This window comes from Aptenodytes patagonicus, chromosome 7, assembly GCF_965638725.1.
Source record: "Aptenodytes patagonicus chromosome 7, bAptPat1.pri.cur, whole genome shotgun sequence".
NCBI classification, from domain to species: Eukaryota; Metazoa; Chordata; class Aves; order Sphenisciformes; family Spheniscidae; genus Aptenodytes; species Aptenodytes patagonicus.
The window spans coordinates 2,575,988-2,596,823 of record NC_134955.1 but is presented as its reverse complement, the minus strand read 5'-3'; the positions used below and the strand labels follow the sequence as shown (position 1 = coordinate 2,596,823).

Genomic DNA, 20,836 nt, shown 5'->3' with positions numbered 1-20,836 from the left:
TGAGAAACACACCAATACGTGTGGATGAAAATAACCGATTTTGGAGCTCTCTTAAGTACAATAATATAATGTGTGCACTAAAATCAGGTACCCACTTCACCCAATAGTGTAATTATACAATCCAGGTTCTGGCTGCTGTATTACAATCACAGAAGGTCTCACAAAACAGCCAAAATTTAAGTCTGTTTTCTTGAATAAAAGGCAATCAAGCCCACAGAGCGTAGCATTTGTAGTAGTCTTCTCTCTAAGTCAGTGCCAGGTAAGACACATAAGATCTGTCATTAATGAAAGATTAGAAGGAGGAGTAACATCACTGCTGGATGAAATAGATGCCAGCATGGCATTTTTTTAATTAGTACTTTGCAAGAGAACATCACTTTGTCCTAATGGCAAGCTGCTCAATAAACATATTTCACCTACATCTTCAAGGAGCTTCTGTTTTGTTCCTCAGTTCTTGTCTTAAAATATTGAAGAGAGTTGCTGGGCAGAAATGAACAGAGAGTTCTGTTTCATCCAAAGATGTTTGGTACCAGTGGTGAATGAATGTGTTTCTGTTTTTTACTGGAAAGCATAATGAGTTATATGTTTGCATTTTGCCTTAGATAATTAAATAAATAGTGCCATGTAAGTGTATAGGTATGAGAAATACAAGCAACAGAATTCTCCTAAATTTAAAGAAAACCACCGTTGTGATGAAGTCAGTCCTTCTATGCCAGACTAGAAATCCCCTCCCTCTTCCATTTTGTGTTCAATATTGTGAAATCTCCCAATTTCAAACTCTTTTTATGCTTCTATCACCCTGATTTTTGTGGTCATATCAATGGGTATTGATGAACCTAAGCAGCACTACAAATGGCAGACATAACTTCTTAACTATGGGATTCTGGTAAGTGGATTTAATTGGTAAAGCTCAAATTCTTTCAGTTTCCAAATATCCTAAATTTAGAGTATGCATGCATTAAATTTCAACATTTGGAGCTGTAGTGCTTCTCAGCAGATGCCACAAATTCCAGCTATTAAGTCTCCTTTCAGCACAGTTACTTAGATCTGCTAGCACTGCTGCTGAAGTCTCTTGCTTTGACTGTTGCAGTGTATGAACTTTCAGTGAATTTCAAATAATAGTAGTATGTTTCAATACCTCAATACATACCTGCAGGAGATTCTTCAGCAGATAACAGTTTGGTCTAATCAAGAACAATGCAGACAGGACACATGTAAAGTTAAGCTAAGAAGATTTTGCCACCTTGGGTATTAGTAGCCTCCTGACACCTCTGCCGAACTCTAAAAACTCTGTTGCTTTCTCTTAGGAAAAAGTTCATAGATCTAAGGACCTGAGTCGTAGAGTTCCTATTATAATGAATTTACGTGCTGCAGACAATAGCCATAGTTGACAAAATATCATGAACTTTGGCAAGTCTGGTCTCGAGTCTTTCAAACGCTGTCAGCCCATAAAGCTAACTCTTTTTTAACTGCTCTCCCAGTTTCTCCAGAAGGACAATGTTATCCATATATGCATTGCAGAAGCTAGCAGGTGATTTCAACCATTCCTCAAAACACATGTACTTCTGCACCAGAAGTAGGGGGAAGTTTCACAAATGACAATCTTGCAGGCGAGAGATGTAAAGGCACTTACCTTCAAATCTTGACATCATCATGCACGCAGTTGCCAAGACTACTAGCACAAATCAGAGGCCAGCAGCATGCACAGCGGCATAAGCAATACTTTTCTACAAAGCAACTTGTTATACTACCAAAGCTTTATATTTCATGCACTCTGAACTGCAGAGTTGCAAATTTTATGCTGAGTTTGCAAATGACTGAATAAGACACTACTAATGTTTGTTTATACCCATGACATCTGCAGTACAGGCTAGGAGGTAGATTAAAAAAACCCAACTGTCATACAACTCTCCGTATCAAGGTTATCTGTTACCCCATCTCTCTCTCTAAAAAGGCACACTTAAATAGTCTTATATTAATAGATTAGATAAACCTTCTAATGGGGGGTAAGAGAATGGAGTTTTCTTATACACAGCTAAAACCTGTTCTTGCAACAGGTCCAACCTGCTTCACTTTGGCCATTGCAGAGGGTGCAGCACTGTGGTTAACTACAGGAACACAGAGGACTTTCAAGCTCCAGCTACTCACACAGCTAATGACTAGCATGACAAAATGATAATTTTTGTTTCTAATACCAAATTACAAGGATATTTTTTCTTTTCAGCCCCGTTAAAATTCTGCTGCCAGAAAGCAGATCTAAAACCACAGAAGCATCAATGAATGGTATGTTAAAAATGACAAAGTTAAACACGCATCAATTCTAACACCAAGTGCAATGTGCGCAATTTTTTTTTCCAGCTTGTTGAGAAAAAAAAAAGCATTCAAAATCTTAATCTGCTCTACACTTCATTATCTGTTGCTTGAATAAACCTTTCTATCAACACCCTGTGCTCTGCATTCCAAACACAAAGGAAGAGTAATCAATAAAATGTATATGAAACATGGGAAACGGGTATCTATCTACCCAGAGCTTTTACTTCAAAGAAAACTGAAGAAACAAAATTATTTGAGAAATAAACTAGTTTTCATTTGCTTTTGTTCACATCAGGTACTTCTGAGCCCTGACTACATGCGTAACGCTGTACATAGCCAAAACTGTAACACATCACTATACTGGGGCAAATGCCCTTTCTACATGTACAGTCAGATTAAGTTAGTTTGGCCACTTAACCCTTAAGCATATTGAGCGTCTCAACACAGAGAGTTTAGCAGACTAAAAGAGGTTCCAAAATTAAACTATTGTAACTTCTTGTATAAGAAAGAATGGGATGCCCAGGTGGAAAGTCATTTAAGGAACATATGTTTCTGTGATGTTCTAATGCATCGACTCTTCAGAGAGATCCTTCCTGAAGAATTTGGCAGCCACAACAGGGAACTGAGCACTGACTACCTGGCACAGTGCAGTGCTGCACAGAGGTAACTCTTAATCACACAGTCTGGATGCTGGAAGCAATATAATTACAAGAAGATACATTCTGAGCAGGTTATATTAGTCCTGTTATAATTGCATGCTAATGTGCTTCTATTACTCTCAACTAGCTTAACTATCTTCTCCTAGTACTGCATCACGGGCAACTCATCCTTTCCTATTGAAAAAGCCTAGCAATTCTGAAGCAGCTGTCTCAGAAGAACCCCATGTTTCTCTGGAAGGATCTTTTGCATTTCTGAAGGAAGCCAAAGAGGTGAGGAATGGCTGAGTGAATTCCTTACAGTAGCAGAGAGTTTTCCAGCAAACCTAGGAATAAAAACTTACAGCTTCTGTCTCCCCCCTCTATTCTCTAGCCATTAAGATACACTGTCTAATCCATGGAAGAAAGAACTTCAGGTACAAACTCTTGAGTGGAACTGGAGTTCCCAGTAGTTTCACTCCAGACTGAAACCACCCCTTTCAGCAGCATCACTCCAGATTTACACTGATAAGTAGTAAGAGCAAAACACAGCTCAGTCTCTTTCCTCTCTAAGCAAACACGTTAGACCAGCATGCATTGTATCAACACAAGGTTGTTTAGCCCCAGAAGAATCCACGAAGCTGAATCAGCTCAGACATGTAACTCATTTGAACAGGACTTGTCTTGCAGAGCAGACATGCTTTTTAAAACAGTCAGTTCAGCAGTTACTGTAAAAACATGTGATGAAAACAGTACAGTTTAGCTTCGTAAGCGACCACCGGGTCACGGCAGTATGTGCACTCATAGGTATAGGATGAGGAAGTGCAAACTGCCAGGGTCTCCTTTAAAAAGGAAACAAAGCAGAGACATACCAATCTAGGATTACCCCAGGGAAAGCTTAGTTTCTAATCTCCACAAGGTCAAAGAGAAAGAACGATTGTTGCTATTATCATAAATTATACCCAGAAACATTTACTCTTCAGAAGAGCTTAGCTCTTAGCTCTCTGTTACAAAGATATCAGGAACAATAAGAGCAAAAACCCCAGCAACCTGCCAGCCCTGGCTGCTGCACAGCAAAAGCTCAGAATTGTGTCTTTATTTAGTGTGGCCTTTGTTAAAGCACCAGCTAACTCCTTCCTGAGGAAACAGGCAAGTTCTGCAAGTGAAGGTCTGTAATTTAGTCCAATAGGAAATAATATTAACTTCAATTGGAAACAGCAATGACTGAAAAAGAAGAAACTTGTTGGCTTGTTACCATCATCGTTCTTTGCAATATGCTCAGAACCTTTCATCCACAGAGTTACCGCTTTTTACTTATATTAGTTACAAGAGCACTACATTGGTATCACGATACTGTCTTTAAGGATCTATGCCTAGGAAAAATGGAGACAGGCTGATATTAAATGACAGCAAACCAGCCAGAGTCAAGTAGAGAAATTTAGACTCTCGGTCAGTCCTCTACTATTTCGACGGGCAGTCACTGTCCGAAAGGTGGAAAAAGAAGCCAGGAGACCTCATTTTATTCATTTCTGTGTTTCTACAATGCCTTTTTAGTAACACATGCTGTAACAGTTTTGTTTTAAGCTTCCCTGGATTATTTTTCTTTCATTTCAGATGCTAGCTTGCTGCTTAGTCTTCTCATCATAAACCAGCAAACAATAAACAATACACAACACAGGGTGCCTACAGGCACTGAAGATTTCTGTTTGTACTAGCCCTGAGAATCCAGGGAGCTAAGTTGCCAGGCTCTCATTTTCTTGCACCTTCTTTTTTATCTGAACAGATGGAAACTTAAGAGCAGAAGCCAAGAACTTAACATGGACATCTTTACAGTAGTTACAGTAATTACTGTAGCTCTAGTTACAGTAATTGCAGGGTGGTAGCACACACACGCACAACGTCTGTCATCTCTTCACTGCTAAACAAGACAGCCAAAGATCATCTATCTGGTTTTCAAACATTTTTACAAATAGGGGACACTGGCCAGAAATGGCTTAGGTCAAAGACAGTCTTTCCGGGGATTTCCAGCAAGCACTGAAGTCAGCTGTAAAATGCCCACGAAAGCAGAAAATAGTGTTTTTCAAACAAATGTTTTGTAACTGACAGGACAAATGCCTCATTACTTCCCTAGGTAGGTGGTAAGGATCAACTACTGCCTGCTGTCCAAGCGAATAGCCAGTTCTAGGAAACAATGTATTGATACCTATCGATGATTGGGAAGTTATCAGGCTGACACATGTAAAACAACTTTAAGGGACAAATACTATAATTAAGAACCACAGAACCACAGAAGCACAGAACAGCTGAGGTTGGAAGGCACCCCTGCAGATCGTTTAGTCCAAACCCCCTTGCTCAAAACCAGGGTCAGCTAGAGCAGGTTGCCCAGGACCACGTGAAATTGGTAACCTTTCAGGTGACCTGTCCCTCTGCATGCTTGTATCCGTGACATCCAAGACTTCTCAGACCATCCTTAACTATTGTCCATGGAAAGCAGTGCATAAGCAGCAGCAAGGTTTCAAGACAGCCTAAGAGCCTGACTTTTTGGCACATGGCTTCACATACAGCCATTAGCATCAAATTTTTGTTTCACTGTGTATGCTCTTTTTTACCTGTCATGCTTTTCCCGTATGCCAAGGCTGGCATAGGAAGGCAGTCTCTTTACTCTCCATGAAGTCTCCTCTGCGCTGTTCAATTTTGTATACAGTGAAATTCTTCTCCTTGCAATTTTGCAGAGAATTTAAATAATCTATGTTTGTACCACACCCCTGCTCCAATACAGAAAGATCAGAAGATACAGGCTACTTTGGAAACGCTCCAGTAACACTACAAATTGCTTACAGCCAGTAATACGGGAGAAAGGCTAGGCCATCCCAGGTGTGAGATACACGGAGTTAAAAATATTTGAGCAGTGTTTGTTTACACAAACAACATAATTCAGAGTAGACTGCATTGCCAGTTTCAGCAGTTACACTTGGTTGAATTCAATCCTCAGGGTTTGCAATTAATTCCCTTCACTCCTGCCAAGGTCACCCCTCACATTCCAATTTTGCAATCTTTGAACTAGAAAGAAATGAACAATTAAAAAAATTATGAGACTTAAAAATACCTCAGTAGATGATGCCAGGCAAAGGCAGGAATATTTCCAGGAACCCAAACATAACTACTGTCTGTCACCTATTGACTTTAATGTGACTTGGTTTTAATTCACTTCACATACCCAATGCTATGGTGCTCAGAGCACGCACGGACACACAGACACGGAGTAATAAACAAACATGACAGACATTTCACCCTGGATCTCTCTTCAGTCTTTCAGTTAGGATACCAGGAGCACATATGTAGAAGGAATCCCACTAGCATGGGATCTGACTCTGTTAAAAAGCCAGTAGTTTCGAACTGTTTCTGTTTTTTTCTGGCTAGAAGTTACTGCTGTAATATGATGTATGCTGATGTAATATGCTGTACTGAGATGTCACCATAAAGAGCAGGAAGGTGAAAGTTGCTCACCACAAGTGTGATAAAGCTACTGACTCCTCCTGTTGAAAGACAGATGTTCTCAATTCTCAAAACTGTGGAAGATATTCAATATATTGCAACTATTTAGTATGGGCTCAACAAAAACATAATCCTGCCGAAGGTCAGGAACAGCACTGCCAAGGAACAATTAATTTTAGTCAATAGATACATGTTGACTGTAGCTTATCGGCCTCTGAAATAGGGCCACTCACTCCATCTTCCTTGTGAATGAGTATCTCAAAATCACAATTAAGTCTGACATTAACTGGTCGAAGTCTGAAACAGGCAAAAACACATGGTAACAGCTTCTCTCCTTAGTGTTGGCGAAGGAAGCTAATCTTATCTGTTTATAGCCGCCTTATTCTTCTAATAAATCTACCAAACTAATCTTTCACCAATAGCAAATAGCTTTTTTTTCTTTAAAAGAAAGAGGGGCACATTTTTATGTCCACTCTGAACAAGCAATGCCATAATGGCACAGTTCAGTGTAAGGCTTCCTTCTGTTTCCCTATACTCAATCAGTATATTTCTATCAAAATAGCTCTGGGGAAAAAAAAATAAAAATCAATGGGACTATTGCATGGGGGTGAGACTGGAATATGCTCACTGACACATCTTTCTGTAATCACCTCGTTGACCTCAGGGGTACTCTGCGTGGTTTTAAGTACTGTTAAACATGAATGTATGATTACAGCATGATTCTCTCTCAAGGCAAATGAATCAGGGTCTACTTCTATTATTCCTATGTACCTATTTTTGACTGGTGAGGCAGCTGTAACACAATAGAAAGATATCAAGATCTCTCAGACGAGAGATCCCAGAACGTATTTTATTGCAGACCTTTTCAAAGACACAGCTCACTGAACTAAGTGTATCAAGTTCTGTTCCTGATGTGGCATGGTAACAATAGGATAGGGCTGTAAAATAAAAGAATTCAGACATAAATATATTAAATTTGAATTAGGAAAGGGCTAGGCCACAGATAAATCTAAAAGACAGACAATGATGTAGCTATTGCACTTAATAAAATTCCATAAACCTGCAGTTAAAAAGAATAGAGGGGAAAAAAGCCTCATGACAGATCACTGAGAGTCTGGAAACATCCATCTGGAGAAAAGATTTGTCCTGAAAACCTTAGCCAGCTCTGAAAGCAGTGATACTTCTCAGTGATGTTGAGGATGCAGCTCAAGCAAACACAGGTCTCAGCAGCAGGCTCTGCAGGTTATTCCCGCTTTTCCTTCCTTTTCTGCCAGTTGGATGCCCATGCAACACAGAGCAAGACTTTCTGGAGACAATTCACATTAATAACTGGGATGTTAGTATTCTCTTTAATATGAACTGATATCATTGTATAAATTTAATCCATGTGACCAAATCACTCCTGTCTCAAGCAATTTCAGAATGAACATTTAGTTGTGCCAGGCGCTATCTCAACACAGGGGAAGAAAGCAGCTAAACATGAGGGAAAGAGCTGAAGGCTCTAATTATTTCTAATGAGGGACCTAGAGATCATCAAGTAAAAAGGTACTAAGTAAGATCAAAGTAATGCTTTTTCAAAACATGAAATTTAGAAAATGTGATGAGGAGGCCACCTTCATCAGATGGTCACTGGGGATTTAGAAATAGCCGTAGCACAGGGGCTCTCTATTTGCATCAACCACTGCAAGACTCTTGATAGGGAAACTATGCCAGAAGGCTCTTGAAAGTAGCGTTGTAGGAAAGCAGATGCACAAACTACTTGGAGATTGTTTTTCTCTCAGTAGAAGTCAGTGGCGTGTCTCTGATGTATCTGAGGACAGACTGAATTTTACAAAGTATGAAAGATAAAATAAGGTCATAAGGCCACTGCTCTACTCAGTCTGGTCTGAGCATGAGTATTTGAATCTAAGAGCGTTAACAGGCCAAGATGCAAACTTGATCACCACTGAGTCAAGGGATGCTTGGACAGGATTTTGACACAGTATCAGGAACTATTAATTTAGACCCATCTCTGGTTTCCACGCTAGCCAGAGTAAATTTGGATTATACGCCACAAGACAAAAAATACCAAGTGTTCTAGCTAAAGATGATTTAAATCAATAGCTCAAATATTGGAAGAATATAGCATTTGAGCAAATAGCACTCAAAAATAGCATGAGAGGGCTACAATCTTTTCTTCTGGCAGCATCAGATGCATTTTTCATCCTTTCCCAATAAATAATGTTTCAGAGCAGGCGTTGCTGGAAATATTCCAGAGAGAGAAAACCCAAGTAGATAGCTCAGCTCCTTCCTCCTCCTGCCCAGCTAACGTGGCACAGCAGAGTAGGCACTAGCCCGTTTCTCCTGCTTGACCCTATTGAAAAATATGGTTTGCATGCTTATCCATGGGCCCTGGATCACACGAGGTAACAGATGTAATGGGAGGACCCCTGTTTGAAGTAGAAAAAAATATTAGGTCACTTTTGAACCTTGTAGATAAAAGCAGCCATCTAGCTGAAAGAAGAACGAGCAGCAGCCTTTCTGAAGGATTTCATGCGACAAGGGAGAAACTGAGTGGTCAATCACATCACAAAACAGACTCCTCTAGAGAAGTAGCAAATCTGAGGCAAGCTTTCTAGACACCTGCACATGGAAAACAGAGTGAAGCTTTCTCTTTTCTTATGAGGTGGTCCCCTGTGTGACTGCAGTTGTCTTCTTGCAGTGTCCACAGCTTTTCCAGCTGAAGAGCTGTGAATTTCCATCAAATTGGCAAGCCCCAAATTTTACTATTGGCAGCTGACAAATCCTACATCAGCTCTGGAATTTCACTAGCATTTTACTGGATTTTCACCAACAGAGTCAGATGGGTACAGTCTGTGTGCTTCTGCTGATGTAAATTGTTTTATACTCGTTGACATTTGGAATAAAAACAATGCACCAGCAAACTCAGACAATGTGTAAAACTTGGCATGTCTGCAACATGGATAGCTCAGAAAGGTCTGACATGGCCGAATCCGCAGGCACTGATGGACAGAGATTACTTTTAGAACGTTCTACAGACCAACAAGATCAACAATAGGCAAACACACTCTATAGGTGTTTTTTTTTAAATAGGGTGGCTGGAAGAGGAGGAAGCTCAGCCTACCAAAGACACACAGATAATCAGCTACATAAGAAAGCAGGATCCAACTTTTTTGCCTATTCTTAGGTATTAGATCATGTTAACTTTCCTACAGTAAATGCTGTACGCACATGATAACCAAAAAGAGATAGGACGAGGGCAGTCAATGGTGTCTCTTCCTAGCTTTAAGGCTGGACCACTATCCTGGCCAAGTCAATTAACCTAGGGTAGACTAGTCCACCCAGCTGTAAAATAAGACTAAAATATTGACCTCGATTTGCGCTCCATGGGGAGCAGACAAATACTCCCTAAGACAGGTATCACTGAGAGACCACTCTTGCCTTGACACGCCATTAAAAATAAGACAAAAGCTTTACATTTTACTTGGGAAAAAGTGAAGAAGGGAGAAAGAAACTTCATTTACCTTTGGATGGCCCTTCTCAAGTCACAGGATCTCAAACAATCCCAGCAAACACGCTCTGCTGCTCTGGGACATGATCTCACGCTGCGGAGTGCTCCCAAGCTCAGCCAGCCTGACATAAGCAATGGGAAAAAACCCAGAGCAGAAACAGAGCAGAGAGAGAGGGAGTGCCACGCATCTGCTCACTCTTCATGGTCCAAAACCACATTGTCTGACCTCTGACACGATACAGACTACGATCCCCGAGAAACTCTAAAAATCTTATTGCCCAGCAGAGACACTTTTTTGCAGCAACAAAGGCAGATGTGCTCTCTGATGACACAGACAAGCTCTTAGCCTTCAGGCAGTCAGGTGTATCGTTACTTAGTAAAGCAGCTTGTTCTCACCTCAGGGTCCAATTCATTTGCCAAAGAATTGCACAAGTGGCACTCTGTATTTGCAAAACACTTCCTCAGGTGGCCTATTTGACACCCAACAGCAGATGGTTTACTGTCCGTGCAGCAAATACGGTCATTTTGGGGTTCCAAGTGAGTCATGGCTCGGTCATACAGCAAGCAGCTGCATTCATTGTGGAAATGTTTCAAATGTTCTGCTTACGATACCTGGGTGCTCTCTCTCTAATTCTGCCTCCTCTCCTTCTGCTTCAATGCCTTTACCTGGAGGTAAATACCAGAACCAGATATAACCAACCCACAAACTTTCCAGAGTTTCAATCTATTGGTATCCCAAATCATTCACATGCTGGAGGCCAAACCAGAAAGCTCCTCTATCTGCTAAGCTCTAGAGAGATGACTACATCCACCCCATTCCTGCAGGACTCTACAGTTTACCCACCGCAGTTCTTTAGTTGCCAAGGCATTTAGCATGGATAAGCCACATAGCTTATATGAGTTTAAACTGGCTCTGTTTGTTGGGGTGCCTTGCATACCTAAGTGCAACTGCATATGCTTTCATACCTTGTACAGTTTGCTGCAGGATATGTTCAGAAGCTCGGCTCGGTTTTTTAAAGCCCTTTATGGCATATGACACCCTCCATTAGGCATGGTTTCAGAACTTGAATTCTATGCTTGCCTTCACGTTGAAGTGCAGTACAGTAAAGACCTTCCAGACCCTACAGTGTTATGATTTTCATAGCACTTTGCATTGCAGTGTGATACATAGAAAGCTCACAGCCAAGAGAAAGCCAAGCAAGACAGACAGTAGGTTATCAGGTCTCTAGATGTACTGAACAACTGCAGTTCCTTCCACTGAATCAACGTGGCTCACAAATCTTCCCAAGATCAGGTTTTACCAAGGCTGCAGCTCTAACAGCCTCTCTTTGCTATATTTCAGATTGGTGTTCAATACCGATAGATTTATACAGCAGCCTAGAAACTGAAGCACAAGCAAATGCAGAATAGGTCAGCGTTATTGTCCTTGTTTGTGACTGAGATTTTTTCCAGTAGAAAACAAACTGGGATTGCAGTGCACATAACAAGCGTATTCCGGAGAGAGAGAGCATAAATGCAGAGTTTGCAGCTGATTTAGCACAGCTCAGGAAAGAATAAAAAAAACTGGGCTGCACAGCTTTGCCAAGTCACATTAGGTGAATCAGTGCCCTCATCTATCATGCCATGAGTCTGGCCATCTCACATGCAGCCTCAACCATCTCTCCTCTTAAGCTAGGAAAGAGTAAACTATCTCCTGTATAAAGCGCCACTAGCAATATTTATCCCACTGGCTATACTAAATAATGCTCGCAGAGGTCAATACAGCAAGACACAGACAAATACATCTTGGAACAAATGAAAGGTAGGGTTGGCTGTTCATTTCTGGTATACCAGGCAGTATTAATTTTATTTCCAGGTTTCATAAACTTTTCAAAGCCAATTGTTTAAACCGATAGTCCTTAGGTTCTGGTTTTTTTCCCCTAATGTCAGGTTTTGCTCTATTTTAATACATCCTCTTTAATTTCCTTTACAGCTAAGTACTGGTCAGAAAAAAATGGCAGAAATTTCCCTTACACCAGCTGTTATAGGATCTAGTGCGGATTTTAAAACAGAATAGAGTTGCAGCCTGCATTCCAAAAAACCTCCAGTGAACCATGTGAAGAGCATTGTTTGGGAGCAACTGGAGAGATAACTGCACTCCTGATTTAACTCATTTATTATCCTCAGTGTACAAAACAAGTAGCTGCAGTAACATCATTATACTGAGAGTACTGAAAAGAACACAACACAAAATAGAAAGCTTAATCTACATTTCTGATACAAGCTGTTTAGCAGCTTCAGCTGTACAACTGTGGGAACTAGTGGTACAACTTTACAGAATCTGGCCCCATGAAAACTCATTTTTTGCACAGTGTGCAAACATGAAATGCAAAATAAATCATCTTGCACTAGGTAGGGCATTTGATTAAGATTAGTGAGCCCAAAAAACAGAGCTACCAACGGGCTCCGAGTTGTGCAGCCATGCCTCTTCCTATTCCTACTTTATTCAACGTCACTTAATTCCTCTTGGTTCTTCGCACGTGTACATCAGTTCGCTCTGATGCTACAGTTCTGCTCACAGATTGTTCTTTTTGAAAGGATTTTGGGGGAGGATCAGACAAACAGAAATACAATCTTTTTTACTTTGTAACATAGTTGAGCTCCCACCAGACTGAGACCTCAAAGAAGTCGGTCCAGTACAAGCTACAATAAAGTACAGAAAGATGGTTCAGCAACCAAGAGAAAATGAAAACAAGTGACCAGTGAAGGTAGCTACACAGACCAGCCACATGCAAAATATTACGGCAGAACAGGCAGCTTAAGAGTGACAACTTTTTCTCCTTATTTGCAGTTTCCCTTAACTTAAAGTAACTTACCAAGACTCAAATTATAGAGGCTGCCTTCTGTCCGGTTTGTTTTTCTGCACCCTGGCCTGAAAATTCAGAGCCTTAAAAGGAGACAGTTCAATCTACTTATTCAAGAGGTCTTCTCACTCCTGACTAGCCAAGCTCTGGCCATGAAGCCATCAGCCACAGCTCCAATGGTGGTGAATGCAGCTACAAGAAGTCTTTAGGGCTGCTGGAATCAGCCGACAGGCTTGGTGCAGGCCAACATAGGTCTGCATGAGACAGGGTTGACTTGCAGCATCAGAAATGCACAGACTGAAGGCAGTCTGAGAGTAATCAGGAAGTGTCTCAACAAAAAAACCAAACAGCCTACCCAGCACGGGGCAGAGGAGAAAGCACCATCATCCTCATGCATGCAGAAGAAGAAAGGAAGAAGACAGAGAGGGCTAACTTTTGTAGGTTTTTTTAGAATTAATTTTAAGAATTAATTATTTGTATGTTAGCATGATTTCATACCAACTTTAGAAACTGGGGCTCAGTATAGTAAAGCCCAAGGTGGGAAGAAGAAACCACGTTATGTACAAAGCTGCAGAGATGTTCTCCTTTCCCTGCTCACCTGTCCAACAAGCACCTTGCTTTTTTGTTTTGTGAACGTGGCCTCACAACACCTCACTACACTATGAAACTTCCCTACCACAGGCTGCTTTTGGGAAGGGCCAGGATAGAGCACCGGCCTGATGTCCAGCAGGCTAAAATAAATCCAAAAAGTAAGCTAGCGTAAATACTGAACGGAGTTAATCAGAAACCAGAATTTCCCATTTAGGTAAGATTTCTGAAATAAACACAAAATTGGATATGCATTTCAAACTGGGGAAACCTAACAAGTCCAGAAAGGTCTGGGTCTCCCTGCAGGATGCAACTGCAAGGCAGCCAGCTATCAGTCTGCCTTTGAGCTGAGGAGCGGGAGAGCAGGAGCTGCCTGACCCGTCAAGGAACTCAACTTGTGGCCAGGGCTCTGAGGGCTCCTCAGCTCTCCGCTGCCACCAGCCTGTCAGGCAGACTGCCAAGGAGCTGGGCAGGAAGGAAACCAGGGAGGTTTCTAACAGAAAAAACATCCCGCTGGAAAATTTCTGACCCACTCTAATAATGGGCCTACTTTCAGAGTCAGTTGTGATGCTGGCAGAAGGTAGGGAGACCCACTGCATTTTCTGTTTAGTTATTGGCTTCCTATATAAATTTCTTTCTATACCAGACACACAGCATCGACTGAAGTAATCCTTAAGAAGGATGGTCATAAATCCCTTCAAACCTCTCCACAGCAAACAACATCGCTTTTCCCGAGAATGATGACAATCGTTAATTGGCGCTATTCAGAAGGTAACATTTTCTTTGGTAAGGTCTTTACTTCTTTAGGCAACCACATGTACTTTTGGCAGCGTCTCTAGACAAGCCTTGTTGGCAGCATACAGTGTATGCCTCGCTCGGAAAGATTGCATGAAAAAACAGCTCACTTTCCAGTTCCAATTCCAAGGCTTCGTAAACTTGGCAAGGCTGACAACATAATCTGGCTTGACTGCAGGAATAACTGATCCCTGATAGGTAGCATCCCACAAAGTGGCCTGAGCTGCCCATGCACACGCAGTTACTCTACAAAAGGAGACCTTCTTAGACTAACTCCCTGACTACTAACAGTTGACCGACCTACATACCGTTCATTGTTCAGGGTCATTCTTGGAGGGTCGAGGTTGGGGTTCTCCATGGACTCCATCTGAGGACAGCGTAGGAAGTAGTAGAGGGTGTGGAGAGCATCAGGGGACCAGGAGATGGGTTGCTGCTGCCGGGTTTGCCGAATGGGGCTCATTCCTGGGCGGATGGTGTTCAAGCACTGCATGTGGTGCATTGCTCGTGATACCAAATCACCTGCACGAAGAGAAAGAATGCAAAAGCATCTCTTTACTGTTCATCCACAGTCCTCTTAAGTACACTTTTTGAACTAAATAAAATCTCTCGCAGTTAAGAGAAATGTCTTTTGTGTGCCCATATTCTTTCTCCTCCACAAAGGCATAAGCTGTCCTCAAGCTGCTACTTTGCAGGTTGTTGTGTAAGAAATTTAACTTTCTTTCAAATGACAAGTTTTAGTTAGAAAACATAGAATGAAACTTCTCTTAGTCACCATACGTTCAGAACAACAGCTTTACAGGATTTTTCTGTCCTGTTTTAATGCTGGTTTTCTCCTCTTTCCAACCACGTATACCAGTTTCTCGCCCGCCTACAAAAACTACTGATCTCTTTGTAAAACAATGTCCACTGCCCAACCTGAGAAAATAGCTTTCACAAGGCAAAGCCAGTAACACCAGTACAAATACTTTACTCTCATCGCCGGCATCACCGTTTTATGTTATGAGATTGTTCCCATTTCTTTCAACTGGGTTATGACGTTCTACCCTCCCAGCCCAGGCACTTGTGACAAATTAACGACGCTATGTTCAATAGAGAAATCCCTTCTTTTAGGGGTCTGCTGCTCTCATTCTCACTCTAGCAGCAAGTTTCTCCAGACTAACAAGGCCTGACTCTCTTATTAAAAAGCCAATCTTTGTCATGCTGACTGTCACAAGCTGTGCCAGAAATTTGCCCCTGAGCCTTGTAAGAAGCTCAATCCAGGAGCTTTCCGGGCTGCTCAGTCCTCTTGGTCTTTGAACTCGAGCCAACCTACCTTTATGTCAGAGTACTGGTGGACTTGAGGAGGCCTGGAAGAAGGCGACCTGTATTACACAGTTTCTACTCAGAAAGGATTTTAAGACCGCAGATTTTTAAAAAGTTCACAGAGCAATGACCCCAAGACAGCAGCTATGCAGTCACATAAAGCTGGTCTTTGTGTAATAAGCTTGCTTTGGGCACACCCTGTTTACTCTCCTTTTGTTGTGGTGCATTACAAACTCTCAAGAGCTTTGCAATAAAGGCTTCAAGACACTACATCTTTGAGCAGTGTGACTACCATACCAGTGAGCTGAATGATTACTATAGATTACTATACATAGCTAGAATCTATTTTTTCCTTGGGAGAATCCTCTGTTGCTTTATGTTTTACAGTCCCCTAAAACTCTCACAGGAAACGTTACTCTATTGTGTCCTACAGTTACAATACTGGGAAAGGATGGAACCGAAATAGTCGCCCCATCGCAAAGCTGGTTCCTGAGAAAGCGCCCTGAGCTTAGCCGTTCAGGGCTAAGTTAGTCACACCTCCCTCTGAAATTCTTAGGAAGTTATTATTCATTCATTTATACCTAACAGGAATACACTGAATTTGCCAAACAACCTGCAGCTGAACCCATGGGGTTCTAATGTTACACAGGTTAGGGAGAAACCCCCACAAAGCTACCCTATGTCTAAACATGACAACATTATTAGTGGTTCAGATCGATGGAGCATTAAAAATCTCAGTTTGCAATGTAAAGCTGTGCCACTCATTTGTTGCACAGTACATTCAGTTCAAGGACCCACTTCAGAATGGAAAAACCTTCTAACATCTCTGCCTTTCCACTTCAGTAGCTCATGACTCTCCAGGATCTAAACGTTTTACGAGAGTATCATGAATCCTCTAGCGCTGGTACTAACACAGAAGTCTGCGCAGTTATAGCAGAAATGCATCTGGAATTCAAATTTTCAGCTCAGAATAACGTTCCTTCTCCTTTGCACACTCACTCTCTCTATTTTTCTGGCAATGTGCAGCAACATTTATTTAAAAAAAAAAAATAGGCAACTGTATCAGGAGATCTATTCACTAGATGTAATGACCAAGTTGGCCAAAGCAGGGACAGAGGAAGAGAGAGAGGAAGCTGTATTCAATCTTAGGCCCATGCTACAAATGTTCTCTTGTGTTCCAGGATAAATAGAGGTGTGTTAAAGGAATTTGAAAACCTCAAATTAAGGCAGGTTGCAAAATAAATGGTGAAACCCACAAACTCCTTGCTGGCCCTGACATTCATTAGCATTCAGATGGTGGAGACTAAGAAAGTGATGCCAGCAGAAACGTTGCAAGCGAAAAGTAGACCGGGAAAACACAAATCATTTTTGTTTACTTTAAAGGGGCTTTGTGAGTAGTCTAGGAATGGAACATTTCATTTGGTTAGCATTAAAAAAGAAGGTTTTGAACAAGTTTTTGTTACCAAAGTGCTCTCAGATTTTTTTTTCCTCCACTTTTTGTTTTTCAAGTAACCAAAAAGCTTTTCCTTGAATATCCTGCACCCTTGACATTTCCACTGCACAAACACTAACAAAGAGAACCCTCTTCGCCATCTGAGGGAGGTGCCACTGCTGTGTTCCACAAACGTACAAGAAAGCCTCCAGAGGCATCTAGGCAAAAGCATCCATCTTCTGTAGGCACTAACACCACTAACTACCAAAACGCTAGAAAAGCCACATCTTATACATCTCCAAGGTGAATTAAATATAAAGTATAACCTGATTTTCATAAACAGCACCACGGGACAATTAAATCTTACACAACGTTAGCCAATACTGCTCACACTGTCAACAATGGCAACACTCCCACTGACCTCAATAGCGGAGGGACTGGCTCTCTTGCTTCACTGAAAGAAACCCATGTTCGGTTACATCCGAAACTTACTCAGTTCAGAGATGCTTCCAACGCAAGTTGCCAACAGCGCCTGCTCTAAAGTTCGGAGTTCCAGCTGGGCGTAAGCATCAGCCCGTCCATCGCTGCACACAGAGCCATCGTTGTATGGGCTAAAGTAGGCAGGCAGGGACAGCACACCTGGGGATGAGAGCAAAGAACAGTCCTGATACAAGTAAAGTTACAGGAGCGGAAAAGCAAGTCTGTCTACTGATAGGAGCGATAGGGCACTTGAACACGTTTGCACCTTTCTTGGGGGACTTGAGGTCTTTTGAACAGTTCAAACAAAATCAAACAGTGCTGTAAATACCATTGGAATGGCTGAAACAGTGAAACTAGGCTCTAGGGAGTAAGGCTGGATGTTTCTACAGCCTTTAAAAACTAGAAACAAATTGCAGTTGAGATAAAACTACATGAAAAGCTTCAGTGAAGTCTCTACTATTGTTTATACAACAACTTGGCTGTGCACACACAGCTTGCTTTTGAACAGCTGTATGCAGATTGCTAGATATAAGGGCCTGATTTTTAGAGGTGTGGAAGATAATCTCAAGTCCATCTAGGGTAAATGGTAGCTGCAATCTTTGCAACTCTGAAAACAAAACCACGGGCTATGCCAGTTCTTTGAACCTGCATGCAGTTTCAAATGCGCAGACTGTGGTTTCTACATGTGTGAACCTTTGGGTATGCCAAACTACGCCCACGAGTTTTGAGGTTGACTGTATTTTCATCTCTATAAATGACCCCTCTATGAGAGAGAGAGATTAGAAAAATAATTACATTGCACACACGCATTTACCACACACACTCTCCTTCCATTTTATCTTCTTGCACACATGAGCATTAATGCACAGTAACTGAACAGAACGATGGATTTGCAAGCAGTTTTGTGTAGTTGTTATTGGGACCCCATCCTACTTTGCACATTTCCCCACAACTCATTTGCATTGTTGAAAAATTAGAGACCATTTGGGTGAAGTGGTTGGGAATGGTAGCTGAGAGTGGGAGTGCTACAAAAAACTTGACATTCCGTTTCACATTAAGATGCAGGCAGTCTCTAAAAGGGGCAGTCATTCACCTCCCGCAATCATCTTTTTCACCCGTTATCTTTGGTCGAGCATGCTGCAGCCGCAATGCAAGTCAGTGCAACGTAGAGATCCAAAAAAATATTGCCTCCCCTGCTTTCCTCCCAGAAATCCAGTAATTGAATAGTTTCTCTTCAAATTAGCGAGCTGAATTTTGTTGCCCTTTGGCCACGTGATTGCTCTGTGCGGCACAGAGGGAAAGGTGGGAACGTGACCTCTAGAGCTGATGTGAGGTGGGGAGTGTGGATGTGTGAGGCTGGGGTGGGAGAGCGGACCTGCCTCCTCCGGTGGCACCCTGGGGTAGATCTGATGAAACACAGCGTGACACTGCATCCACAGTGCAGGTGGACTCTGAAAAGCCTTCTGCAGTCCACCCAGCCAGTGTTCCTGTACCCTTGTTGCTACCTATTTTCAGTTGTGTTCAGTTGCTACCATATTTTTAATTACGGATCTATCCCGCAATTCCAGTAGCACACCCTAGCCCAAATTTTCCGTGATTTCAGGCGAGGACACTTATAGCCACGACTGCCTGTGCTCTTACCCTGCTGCATCCTGTACTCTTGATTTTTCAACTTTGATGCATGCACAGCCATACCAATATATTTCGGCTTAGACCCTCATTTCCTTCCCACCCTCACCTTCTGACCCCGGTTCAGTCTTGGATGTGGAGATACTTTACTCCTATTGCAGTGACCTCCTGTCACATAGGTGCTGTGTATTCTTGTCAAACAAAACCCTGCCAGCTGAACGGCAGTGCATTGTGCAAGAGCTTTGTTTCTTTGTCTTGATGTTTTCTTTTGAAATTTTATGCTGAATTGATCTCTCCTACCCTTTTCACATCCTCTTTGCATCCTGCTTGGTGGTAAAGCCAAAGGCTGCATCAAAAACTTCCTGGATATTTTGAGGATAAGGGAATGATTTATCCTGTTGTGCTTCTTCACTGTACATCACTGTTAGTTAATGGAGAAAACTCTGCCAATGCCCTCTGTAACCTGAATAATTAGGAAGTCGAGGCTTTAAGAGCTAACAGAAGCGATGCATGCAAACTAGAAGAGCTTGCTTTAAATACACTGTAGCCTCCTATACAGAGCCTAAGCCACTTCCTTTTCCATGTTAAAGCTATGAAAGGATGTTTTAAAGACATATGGATTGAATTTATGGCAGAGGGAGAATGAAAATAAACTGATTTGTCAAAAGTTTCAAATAGAGGCATATAATTCTACAGAGGCGAAAACAGAAACTGGAAGTTACATTACTAAGCCAGGCAGAGGAAAAAAGAATGGGGCACATTTTCTCTGCCAGCCAGTTTCAGTTGGTTCTGTTTTCTAACAAGGAATTAAAAATAAAGATTTGTAGAATGATTTAAGTTGGCTCACAAATGAAACAACGTTTTCTCAGTCTTTCAGTTAACACTTTGCCAGGTGCTGTGGGTAAGAGGAAACAGAGATGATTTATTTACTTTCGGAAAAATTACTCAGACAAGATAGTTGCGGACAAGATTTATGTTCTCATCTGCCTTGGTACAGCTGAGGAATATCCTCTATGTACGAGAGAGAAATAAGGAAGTTACAGAGACTCTGGCCACGTGCCAAAGCCCGATGATGCCACTGGGGATTTTCCCTGGGATGGCAGTGGGGTATGAATCAGGCCCTCATTACGTAACATTCCGCAAAGGCTCCCCACGTCTGGCAGGTCTCGATAGGTATGAGCAGGCCTGGGAATGAGAAAACACACCTCTCGACACTGCTTTTGAGGCAGACGGAGAGCAGTGACCAAATGGGCAGCAAAGTAGAAACGCACCCCACAATTATTACGTCTTGCAGCACGCTAATCATGATTTCCTCTTCAATATGTTTCCAGTAACTGCGCAGAGTTGGAAAAGCATCTTCTTCACTCTTCAGATCAGAAATTCAGGCACAAGGACATCTGCAGTCAAGCTTTGCCCACTGGTATTATAATTAGGAACAGGACTTAACCTTTATTACCAATTAAAAACACGTTGTTTGATAACAGAGACAACTGCATTGTGATGACTGCTTGTACCCCAAATGGTGATACCTGCTCTCCTCCCATCCAAATCAAGAAATTTGCAGTCAAAACGTGTTATAATGGTATAAACCGTAGGGGCAATTTCTATTTCTATTTGGCATCCACATTTCTCTATTTTTATATTTGTGGCAACACTGGTTTTAATCATGGCTAGCTAAATAAGCAAAACTGTAATTGAAATAAATCAATTCATGTCAAAACACTCTCTCTCTGTTTGAAATCACGTTAAAACTGCCGATTTATTTCCTGACATTCAAGAACGTGTTTTCTCCACAAAACAACAACGTGAAACA

At 41.7% G+C, this 20,836-nt stretch overlaps 1 protein-coding gene across 1 annotated transcript in view; it reads right to left on the bottom strand.

Annotated features, from left to right (window-relative positions):
- Positions 1-20,836, bottom strand: part of ABTB2 (ankyrin repeat and BTB domain containing 2) — a 134,220-nt gene that overhangs the window by 32,385 nt on the left and 80,999 nt on the right. Inside the window, exons 2-3 of the mRNA XM_076343745.1 lie at positions 17,407-17,553; positions 14,489-14,699 (exon numbers count right to left, since the gene is read on the bottom strand). Coding sequence (XP_076199860.1) covers positions 14,489-14,699; positions 17,407-17,553 — 358 coding nt within the window. The remainder of the gene's footprint in view (positions 1-14,488; positions 14,700-17,406; positions 17,554-20,836) is intronic.